General features: G+C 46.0%; 1 protein-coding gene across 1 annotated transcript in view; it reads right to left on the bottom strand.

Moving 5' to 3' along the window:
- The window catches only part of LOC127000227 (potassium voltage-gated channel unc-103-like), a 145,592-nt gene extending 134,927 nt beyond the window's left edge, over positions 1-10,665 (bottom strand). The window contains exons 1-2 of the mRNA XM_050863674.1: positions 9,016-10,665; positions 844-970 (exon numbers count right to left, since the gene is read on the bottom strand). Of these exons, the coding sequence (XP_050719631.1) occupies positions 844-970; positions 9,016-9,503 (615 nt within the window). The 5' untranslated portion in view covers positions 9,504-10,665. The remainder of the gene's footprint in view (positions 1-843; positions 971-9,015) is intronic.
- Between the last annotated feature and the right edge of the window lie 1,536 nt (positions 10,666-12,201).

Genomic DNA, 12,201 nt, shown 5'->3' with positions numbered 1-12,201 from the left:
CATACAGCCATATTTATCTCATCGCACCTCTCTGTCTATATTTAATCCCCTGCTCCTTCTATTTCCGTTGGTATTGCCCTTCAAGAGTTCCCATCCATTCACACCTGTCTTCCCACCCTTAAAATACTCATCCCTCCACATCTATCAACTTTTGTCAACCCTCTGTTTTTTTATTAGATTTCCGCTGTTATTGCCCTTCCTCAGTTCCCTTCCATTCACGCCCTTCCATTCTTGTCCTTTTAAACACTCGCTTTCAATTATAGTCATCAATCTGCCTCCCCTTTTACCTCCCTGCTCCCTTTTACCATCTTGTTACATCTGTCTTCAAATTTAATCACACACCTGTATCTTTTTCAATTCATCCCCTTAAACATTCGCCTTCATTTATAATCATCTACCTACACGCCTTTCATCATCCTCTTACACCTGTCCAAATCACATCACATACCTTCCTCTTTTCACCATCCATTTCTTCACACCTTTCCCCACCCCTCACCTGAACTTTACACATTTACACATTCGCTCTCAACAATAATCATCTATGTCCAAATTACTTCACACACCTGTCTTTTCACCATCTATTCCTTCACACCTTTCCCTACTCTTCACCTGAACTTGACTCTTCACCCCCAAATCCATTACACATTCGCTCTCAGCAATAATCATCTAGTCACAAGCCCTGTACCATCCTCTTGCACTGTCCAAATTATTTCACACACCTGTCTTTTCACCATTATTCCTTTACACCTTTCCCCACTCTTCAGGTGAACCTGTCTCGGCACCTCCCAATACATTACACAGGTCCCCCTCTACCCCTCTACCCCTCTACACCCCCCTCAGTACCTGCGCCGCCGCCAGAGAGGACGGTATGGTGCACTCTGCGGTATCTCCATGGAGGCTGATGTCGAGGGCGCTGCGGTAAGGGTCCGGCTCTGCATCTGCGTCTCCTCTACCCCAAGTGGCGGGTAGGCTGGAGGGACATATCAAGGTCACCCTCCAACACGTCCGCTCCTCCTCCTCCTCCTCTTCCTCCTTTCTCACACTCAAGGTCCACGTGTCTCAAATGCCGGTATCTGGCTTTTTTTTCTTCATATTCTATAGCTCTATTTGGGTCTATGTTTTTATCCTACTCTTTTATGCTCGTTTCTAGACTAGTGATATTTTTTTACGGCTTTGTACCTTTTAGTCTAACTTTAAACTCTTTCCTTTTCTCCCTTAAGTCTACACGTCTGGTTTCTGGCCTTTTTTTTCATATTCTAAAGATTTGTTTTGGTCTATATTTGTATCCTATTCCTCTTTGTATGTTCTTAGTTTAGCACTATTTTTTTTCATTATTTTCTACCTTCCGGTTTAATATTATTCTCTTTCCTTCTCTCTCTTCAGACATACGTATCTAAAGAGCTGATTTCTGCTTTTCTGTTATTATGTATCCTTGTTTGTTCTGTTTGCATCCTAGTCTTTTACCTATATATAGTTTGGTTTATGTATATTTTTTCTTTCTGTCTACCTTTCATTCTGATTCTAAATTATTTCCGTAATATTTTCAGAACCCTCAAAGAGAGTCCATGGCAACTTTTTTCTCTATCTTTCTATCTCTTTCTCGTTTTCAAGAATGCTCTGTACTGGAAATTTCTCGTATCTCTTTAATTAATCTTTCCCTCGCCTGTAATTATTTAACTTTTTCTTTTGGCCATCAAGGAAGGATCAGAAAATTATATCTCACGAAAAAAACTGAAAATGATTAACTGAAATTAGGAGCGACCACCACCACCATCACCACTACCACCACCACCACCACCACCACACGGCCTGCATATAACACATTCCCGTCAATATTCAATCGCTGCAAATGCGGAGGATATAGAAAAGAGCGAGCAAAAAAGACCAGCCGATGAAACGAGAATCACCTTCACCATTTTCCCCAGATAAGCATCGGCCACGCCCATCACGTATCTCTTAAATTAACTGGAAATGTTCGACGACCGACGTTTGCGAGGCGCCGGGGGCCACGAGAGGAGCATTTACCTTCCACGGCCACATTCACGGGGCCATTAATGCATACAGGGCCAGATCTCGCCTCCTGCTATCGGGCTCAGGTTAATCTCACAAGCGGACATGGACGAACGGAGCTTTAGAGAGGAAACTGATCGATTCTATTCACTCACTGTATTGACAATCAGACAAATGGATTTTATGTGAGGTGAGGGTCACAGCGGGGCCCCGGAGACGCTGTTAAAGGCATCAGTCTTACTCAAAGCGATGGAAATAAAAGAAGTTTGTCATGGACCCTGCGGAGGAATGGCGAAGGAGCGAGAGGGTGCATTAAAGGGGCGTCTGCGTTGTGTGGGCGTCTGAAGGTTTGGTGTTGTCTTGTGGAATGATGTACCAGCCATTTTGTGATGCCTGGTGTTAATATTCTGTTGTTTTGTGATATCTAGAGCGTGATTAAGGAACGAACGACCATTGTATTGTACTTGGGATCATGTAATCTAAGGGTTATATTGTGTTTATATTGTCAAGTAACTTTGTAATGTTTGTGTTAATCTATATAATGCTTTAGGAATTGTACAGTTCTTAAAACCATGTGTTCTAAGAGCTACTTTGTGTTATCTGAATGTATGTTTGAGGCATCTGACGCTGTTATGTTATAATTTTAAGTAGTTTCGCATATTAAAGGAGGTATTTGAGGTAGTTATCACAATGCTATCATATCTCCGTATTTCTGGGATTACTTTAGAATACCTGCATTGTGTATATAAATAGTGTGTTTGTGTATTTGTGTATATTTGTGTATTTGTGTATTTAGAACAGAGGTATGTTATCTCATGATCACTTAGGTTTCCTTGGGACACCCTCCACCACATATGATAATGATCTCCTACTCTCGAGTGTGTTTATATTACTCCTAGACTTGTTCAAGGTGTGCGAGGGTATCTGCCCGTAATCAAGGCCTAGACGCTGTCCTGTGGGAGGCTGTGAGGCGTGACATCGAGGCCGTGTATTGCCACGTAAGAGTTGTCTGCTGCGCTGTGTTATCTGAAGCTGTTTTATGCTGAGGCTGTGTCACGGCGGGCGGCACGTAAGAACAGGGAATTACCGGGGAAGCCTCACACTGCCGCCGTCACCACCACCACCACCACCGCTCTCACCACCATCACCAACACCATCCTTATCACTACTATCGTCACCACCACCACTACTGTCACTCCCACCTCTATTACCAGTATTACCACACAACTAGCACGGCCTCCACTACAGGTAATACCACTTTCACCACCACCACCACCACCACCTGTACCGCCTCAGGGTCTGGTATGTTCAACAGAGAAAAGAGTTATTCAGAAAGAGAGAAAAGGAAACAGCTCGGGGTGGTTGAGTGGGCGGCGTTAGTCATCTAGATAGACCTACCCCTTCCACCACCACCACCACCACCACTACCACCAAGTCAACCACAACTGTCACCACCACCACTTCTTCACCACTACAGATACAACCAGACAACCAGAACTGACAACCACCTCTGTCATCACCATCACCACCACAACCATTATCATTCCTACCAATATCACCACTAATACAACAATCAGAAAACCAGTACTAACATAACCACCATCAGTACTACCAACACCACAACCACCACTACCAATATGATGCCATTCCCACCAGCTCGACGACCACCACCACCACCACCACCATCATCATCACCACCACCATCACCGCAAACTTTACACGCTCTTATCACTTAACTTTTGGGCACGAGTATGAAAGGCTATCGCATGTCCTCCCGAGATAGTAAATTTGAGCTGACTTACGATTAATATACACACACAACTCACTTAAAAGGTGCCGAAAGTATGAGGGAAAGTTAAGTAAGATAAAACGTGTCTCTGGCGCTGACGTGGCATTAGGACAAATTTAAAATAGTATTAGGATAGTTAAATATGATGTGTTTTTCCCCGAGACTTAAAAAAGGTTGACATTAAAATATATGATGTTCCCAGTGACAAATCTAATAATAAAGTTGTATATTTATCCATTTAATTATTACTCATTTACTTTTTTATTTATTTAAGTCTATGAAACAAACTGAAGTCAGAAGCCAATATATTCAATGGTGATTTTGTTTTATTTTGATCTCGACTCAAATTCATTACAACAACAACAAAAAAATCAAACTAAAAATAAAGGAAACACAATCCCCTTTTTTTAACCCTTTATCCCATTCATAACCCTAAGGCATAAAAAAAGCATAACCGTTCAAAGAATCATAAAAGTAAACAGAGAGAGAAGAGTGAAAAGAAGCAAAAAAATACTGCAGTGGTTAGGTGGTGGTAGTGGTGGTGGTGGTAGTGGTGGTGGTAGTGGTAGTGGTGGTGGTGGTGGTGGAGGAGAGGAAAGCTGAGGTGAGCAGGAGAGTGTGTGAAGGTGTGGGCAGGTTTCAGTGAGGTAGGAGTGAGTAATGAGGACCGAGAGAGAGAGAGAGAGAGAGAGAGAGAGAGAGAGAGAGAGAGAGAGAGAGAGAGAGAGAGAGAGAGAGAGAGAGAGAGAGAGAGAGAGGAGAGAGAGAGAGAGAGAGAGAATTGAGAGAGAGAGAGAGAGAGAGAGAGAGAGAGAGAGGGAGGGAGAGAGAGGTGAGGAGAGAGCGAGAGGGTGGAGCGAGAGGGTGGAGTTCCCAGGTCTGGAGGCGTGTCCGCGTGTGGTGGAGGGTGTGGGTGGAAGAAGATGAGAGTGGGTGTGAATGAATGTGCTTTGGATGTCGTATGTAAATGTGTAATTGTTTCGGGAGGTTGTAGAGGTGTGTGTGTGTGTGTGTGTGTGTGTGTGTGTGTGTGTGTGTGTGTGTGTGTGTGTGTGTGTGTGTGTGTGTGTGTGTGTGTGTGTGTGTGTGTGTGTGTGTGTGTGTGTGTGTGTGTGTATGAAGAGAGGTGGATGCGTAGGTTGTATGATGAGAGTGTGGTAATGTAATGTGATAGTGTGTCATGAGCGTATGGAAACAGGTATAGTAGTAATAGTAGTAGTAGTATTTGTAGTAGTAGTAGTGGTAGTGTGTGTGTGTGTGTGTGTGTGTGTGTGTGTGTGTGTGTGTGTGTGTGTGTGTGTGTGTGTGTGTGTTTATGCCAGAGTGAGCCAGTGTAAGCAATTTGAGTGGTACAAGGGGAGGCAGTGAGGCATGGGGGCAGGTATGAAGGTAGGTCTGTAAAGTGTGTAAAATGAACCCGGTAGGCATGGAAGTGTGTGATACATAGGTGTGCAAAGGTGTGAGTGACGGCCGGGGCGATACAAGTGTACACGGCAAGACGAAGTATACATAGGCAAGCGAGAAGGCAGGTAGGCGAACAGGTGTAAAGGTGTGTGTGCGTGTGTGTGTGAGGGCCGAGGCGGGGCAGGTGTGTTGGCGCAAGCATCTTGAAGCTAACGAGGGATTATTCCGCTCCAAGCCCTAACATGGCCCGGCGAGGCCCTTCAACACCCGGCCGCGGTGAGGCGAGGGGCGTGTTCCTTCCTACTTACAATACACGCAGCGCGACCTCAATGCGGAAGGGTAAAAATATCGTAGGTTCCCATTCAAAATTTCTGTTCTTAATGACCGGGGAGTGCTTATGTATTTTTTTTCCATGGGAATTTTAATTGCTATTCGCAGTTCTGTGTTTTAATGACGTTAATTGGGCGGTTGAGTTTACGTCAGAGCAGCAGAAGAGTTTAGCCCAAGAGGAAAATACGGGCGAGAATGTACGGGTTTCCCCTTTAAACCGCGGGTCCGCGTCATTTTCTTTCAAGGGATATCGACAAGAAGAGCGTCTTGGAGGGTTGCTGGCGAGGAGGAGGAGGACGGCGTAACGAGAATGAATGTTTACACGCACAAATGAGAATTAATGAAGGTTAAACAGATTACACTAACGAGACCACCAGCCGTAGGGCTAAAAATGAGCAACACAAACATGGCCAGATGTCCTCCATTCTCCGGAGACAAGGAAAAAGGCCCCCCTGAGAAAATACACCTTAGTCTACCTTACGATCCCATTTTCGTCCTGACACCGGGGTCTCGCCTACCTCCTTCACGCCACGGTGTTTCCAGGGGGCATTAACATGTGTTTATATTAGAGCAACGAGGCTTTGAACTTTTCTCACGCGCCTGCCTCCAGCACTCCCTCGCAGCTGGGGTCTGTGGGCCGCGAAATCCCTAACACTACCGCCACTTCTTCTGCTGCCACCATTACCGCTGCTACTACTTTTCACCGAGACCCCAACTGCCTGCCTCTCCGCCTCCTATATTTCCCTCTTCCTCGTTCCGACTGTGAGGCAAGGGTTGTGTGTTGCGGGGCAGATCTTTTCAGGTTATTCCAGCCGGGTTGTCGTGATATTTTTGAGTGTGGGCGCCGTGATTAGAGTTTACGGCTAATCCTTTGACATGGAAGGATTCTCTCTGATGCTGCGCGAAAAAACAAAGTTGATTAAGTCATGTTTTGCGTGCCGAGTCGTATTGTGAGATATCATTGAGACCTGTGGAGAAAGAGGAGAAAGGAAGAAAGAGGAGAAGGATGGGAAAGGGAGGAGAAACACGAACAAGTTAAAGAAGAAGAAAAGACATCGACAAAGAAGAGAACAGCGACAAAACGAAAGGAACCACGAACAAAATCCGACAGTTGCCCGAGAGGAGACAACAACGATGACAAACAAAGAAGCAAATGAAGACTGATATATATGCTAAAAGGTGGTGGTGGTGGTGCTGTGGTCGTGTCTATGCAATACATCAAGGGCGAGCGAGATTTGTGAGACAGATACGACGACCATAAGAAACAATTACAGGGAGACGAGACACGTTGGCGGCGGCGATGAAGGCTTGCTGGGGCGGAATATTAATGGCCTGCGTGATACAGCCCTAACCCACCTGCTAATTGCTCCGGCTGCCAAGACCGGTAAAGAATCGCTGGCACAAGGGGCTGAAGGTTACCCTTTGCATTACTTCCCCTTTTAATGCTATTTAACTCTTTGGTAAGGGTTATGGGCGGGTGTGTGTACGTGTATAAAGAAGTGGAGCAGCAATAGAGGATGATAGAGAAGAGTTACAAGTGGGAAAGCCTTTATTCTGTACAGTGCTTCCCTTTATAACTCGTTGGTGATGGTTAAAGGCAAGAATCTGTGCGTGTATAGAGAAGTATCGACGAAAGGGGAACTGTAAGAAAGATTGATTAAAGGATTGTTACGAAGGTCTATCCTATATATTACGTCCCCTTGCAATGCTATTTAACTCTCTGGGAAGGGTTATAGGAGGGGCTGTGGGCGTGTATAAGAAGTATTGACGAAGGGTAATTGGAATAAAAGTTGATAAAAGATTGTACAGGGGCTTGGATATCTTCCCTGTGTAGTGTTTCTTTCCTCTTTGAACCGTATTGTAACTCTTTGGTGATGGTTATAGGCGGGAATTTGTGCTTTTATATAGAAGTATTGACGAAGGGGGACTGCAAAAGAGGTTGATAAAATATTCTTACATAGGGGAGAGACTCTAATCTGAACATTGCTTTTTTTTGTAACGCATTGTAACTCTTTGGTAATAGTTATGGGCAAAACTATAAGTGCGAGTATAAAAAAGTATTGGCAAACGGGAACTGCAATAAATTTTGATAAAGAATTATTACAGAGGGAGAGCTTCGAAACTGAACAGTGCTTTCCTTTGTAACGTGTTGTACCTTTTTTGTTATAGCTATAAGCCAGAACGTGTGGCTATGAAGAAATATAGCTAACGACACACTAAAGTCATTGTCCATTATTAAAAGGGGTCATGTCTTTAATCTGTACAGTGCATTTCCTTGTAGCTCCTTGTAACTCTGAGGTGCTGGTGGCTCCACGGCAACAAGTGGGTCTATAAAGAAATACTGCTAAAAGGGAACGGCCATGCACTCAAGAAGTGTACGGTGTTTCCTGTCGAGTGGCTTCGGTAAGTGTGACGTGTGAGGGAGGGGCGTGCAGGCTGCGTTCTAAGGGCAGGCAGGTGGTGTTGTAAGCCCCTAAAGAAGCGTTGTTATTACCGTGGCGAGCTCCGGATATTTCACTCGTTTGCTTTGAAATTTCGTGTTTAAGAAATATGTGGCGGTAATTTGCATTGGTTATGTTAATTAAGTTTTCAGTCCAGTAAATAATATTATTAAAAGCGGGTGAGCTTTTGGATTATACGGAGCTTTGTTTTGTAATTTTGTAATTATCTTAATCAGCAGGAGAAATAAGTGTTCGCTGAAGGAAAAAGCTGAGCCCATTAAAATTTACAACTTTGCGCGAAGATGAATGCAGCGAAATGAGGAGTGAAAATTTTAGTCCGATTCTTTCGTTCGACTGAGAATGTTGGCACTGAAAATGTAACGGTAATTTACAAAGAAAACAGAACCATTCGCGGCACTTCGCGGGAATTTCTTGGGCAATTGGGAGTCGGTGGTCCGCGTTTTACCTCTCTTTGCCGGACGCGTCGAGGCCGGGATGGCGGTCGAGGCTCCTTCGCTCTCGTCGTCAAGCTTTATCGCTCTTTAATACTCCTTCCTTGATGGCGGGTCTCCCTGGGGCCGGCCTGTAATTTGCCGTACTTCCTACCTTCATCCAAAACCCTTGACGTGTACCTTCTACTCGGGTATTCAGGTTAGCATTTTTCGTTTATGGACTTTTATTTAATGTTTGCGTGCTGGTGATGCTTGCTAATTACTTCATATTTTTCCTTTTTTAATTCTATGCGACCCTGACCTTTAAAGCTTGTACACGCTGCGGCCTTTACCTCAGTTTCCTTTCCTCATTCCTACAAACCTAAGCCCTTACTCCCTTTCTTCCTTCCCTCAATATCCTTAAGCTCTCCTAACTCCTCCACAATCCCAGATCCCACCTTGTCCTCCAGCAGTATCCAATTATCCTGATCCCAACACGGCCTCCCTATCTCTCTGTGCCGTCTTTTTACCCTCCTGAAGCTCTCTGATGTCTCTATGAGCCTCTACCTTCCTGGCATCTATCACGCTCTCCCTAGGCTCTGGATTCTACCTCTTCTTGGTAAACAGCGAGAGGAAGGAGGAGCGGATGTGGTTGGCGGCTGATGGACGATCGTCGCTGGAGCGCTGGTCGTCTTTGGGGGCGTCGAGGTACCCATCCTTCCTGTCGGGGCGGAGGTACATGGTCCCCGTCAGGAGGTCCGAATTGAGGTTGGGGTGGGAGTGGTAGGAGTAGTGGGAGTCGGAGATGGAGTTGCAGGTGTAGGCGTGGTTGAGGTTGTGAACGCTGATTGAGTCACGGCGCCCTGTCCTCATGACCGGCCCCGTCAGGAAGGACGGGATGACCGTTTCGTCGTCCACCATGAGGCTGATGGTGGGCAGGACGGAGCTGGAAAAGCTTCTCTGACGGGACATTGCGAGGCGACCGGCACGGGGGCTGCGTCGCACCTCTCCCCTTGAGTTTCTACCGCTATGGGGCGGCTGGGGAGAGAGGGAGTGGGGGGCGGGGGAGTTGTCTGGGGAGCTGGGGAAAGAGGACATGGTGGTGGTGGCCGGTGCTCTCAGGTGCTTGAAGTGGACACACCGCCAATCACATGCCGCTCCATGCCTCACACGCCGGCTGGGGGCGCGTCGAGGATGCGTCCTTCACTTTACAGTTCGTGGGCATGACGGAGCTTCATGCACGGGCACACCTGAAGCACACCTGACCACCCCCGTTCACACCTACACCTGCACACACCTGTTCCACTGGGCATGACACCTTGGGACCACGACAACGGAACGACACACGAAGGGGAGGCAGCGCGCGGCGGGGCAAGGCACAGTAAGGCACGACAAGGCACGATAGGCACTACGGGAGCCCCCTGAACGTACACACACACTAACACACTGGCGGGCGGTGGGCCTCAGCACTCCCTGGGCTGCACCACCAATCCTATTAGCGATATTAAAGTGGACGCTGGCCGGGGGAGACTGCGTGCGTTAGTGTGTGCGTTGGTGCGTGTGAGCGTAACTTGAGGGTGGGGAGGGTAACGACGGCTGCTGCTGCTGAGGAGGAGGAGGAGGAGGAGGAGGAGGCGAGAAAGTAGGAGGAGGAAAAGGAGGAGCAGTCAGGTGGATGTGAGGGAATGGTAGAGCTCATGGTAAATGGAGAAGGAGGAGGAGGAGGAGGAGGAGGAGGAGAAGGGGAAGAAAAGGAGGCTGCCGGGAAGACCCTCAACGCTAGCCGGCCGTGGTCGAGGATCATGATGGTCGTCGGTGGCTTGCCGGGTCTCATTTCTCCTCTTCTTCCTTCTCCTCTTCTTCCTCTCTTCAACACCCTTATCCAACGTCCACTTCGCCTAATCCACCGACCTCCGAAACGAGCCCATCCATATACACCATACATACAAACTTTATCCCTTCGCTTTACACGTCCAAAAGAACAATAACATAATCGGGTCCGTCATACAATAAACACAGACAAAAAGGACTTAACGAGGAGTAACAGGGGGGTGAGGGGGGAGGGCACGAAGGACCCCCGCGGGCACCAAAGGGCGTGGCACAGGGACCCAAATTACGCCATTAGAGTGTCAGCTTTCATTACGAGGGTCATCACGGCATTACAACAACATCCTTTTACTACCTGTTACCCTTTGTCCGCCCTGTCCCATGAGCCCTTAGCCGCATGTAGCCCTGAGCCCTGCCACGCACCATGTCCTACACCAACCCTTTGTCCGCCCTGTCCCATGAGCCCTTAGCCGCATGTAGCCCTGAGCACTTTCCACGCACCATGTCCTACACCAACCTATTATTAACCAAGCCTACTATTGCTCCCCTAACCCTTTGTTTGCCATGTCCCTTGAGCCCTTACACGTAGCCCTTAGCCCTGCCACGCACCATGTCCTACTCTCCAACCCTGGTCCTAAGTCTCCGATTGCTTTTAGTCCCTATACATTCTAGTCTACTCTCCTTCCTATGTCTTCCTATGTCCTATGTCCTTAAGCCGTATAAAAGGAGTAAAGCCAAAATGATCACAGGCGCTATGTTACTAAAAAGGTCGCGCGAAATTCAAATTGATGTTGATAGAGTATATTTTTGTGTGCTTTAAGTATAGTCAGGATCTCGAAAAAGTACCTATAGTACACACAAAAAAACACTATAGTATCTCCATCGATTTGAATTTCGCGCGGGTCTTTTGGTAGCAACATAGCGCCCGTGATGAAGGTGGTCAAATTCTCCTTTTCAATGGCTCTGGTCTCTTTATCTTTTCCTCTCCCGTCCAAGGTTTATTCCCGCAAAGTTTTCGGTCCTTGACACTTCCAGATTCCTTTAACGCCAATATCCTTTCAAGTTACGAATCCCCCAACCTTATCCTCCAACCCCTCAGGCCTAAACCCATTCTCTCTCTCTCCCTCTTTCCTCTCTCCTCTTCCCTTCTTCCTTCCCTTCATTTATCTTCCCTCGTAAGCCCTTCCCTTTCTCCCTCCCCACCGCTTACACTACACAACACAGTCACCCTTTTAACACACACACACACACACACACACACACACACACACACACACACACACACACACACAGGTATACGCACTCAAAACCGTTTCTTTACCAGCCTAAATCGAAGGGCATTGAAACTCGACGTCGCGGGCCACTTCAATTAGTTGTCCCGAGACGTGTGTGGCGGGGAATTAATGCGCCGTCGAAAAATTGTCCCGCCGCGGAAAAGTGTAACCAGACGGTGCCGAAAATGGAAAGCCCGTTGAAATGTGCGGCGAGGCGAACGTTCCCGCGGCCACGACGACGAGGAACGAGGAGAACGGCGACGACAACGACTGCAACGACGACCACAACGACAACTAGACTATTAATACTGCTGTACCTCCTACTGCTGCTGTTGCTATTACTACTACTACTACTACTACTACTATTACTACTGCAACGACAACAATAAAAAATACTGTTTTTCATGTTATTATATTGGTATTGATGTTACTTGTATTATTATTATTATTATTATTATTATTATTATTATTATTATTATTATTATTATTATTATTATTATTATTATTATTATTATTATTATTATTATTATTATTATTATTATTATTATTATTATTATTATTATTATTGTTATTATTATTATCATTATTATTATCATTATCATTTCTATTATCATTATTATTATTATTAGTAGTGGTAGAAGTTGAAGTAATATTAGGAGTGGTAGCATCATTTTATCATTATGTTTACTATTTAT

This window comes from Eriocheir sinensis, chromosome 18, assembly GCF_024679095.1.
Source record: "Eriocheir sinensis breed Jianghai 21 chromosome 18, ASM2467909v1, whole genome shotgun sequence".
Classification (NCBI taxonomy): domain Eukaryota; kingdom Metazoa; phylum Arthropoda; class Malacostraca; order Decapoda; family Varunidae; genus Eriocheir; species Eriocheir sinensis.
Note: the sequence above shows the minus strand (reverse complement) of the source record. Positions and strands in the feature narration are given on the sequence as shown.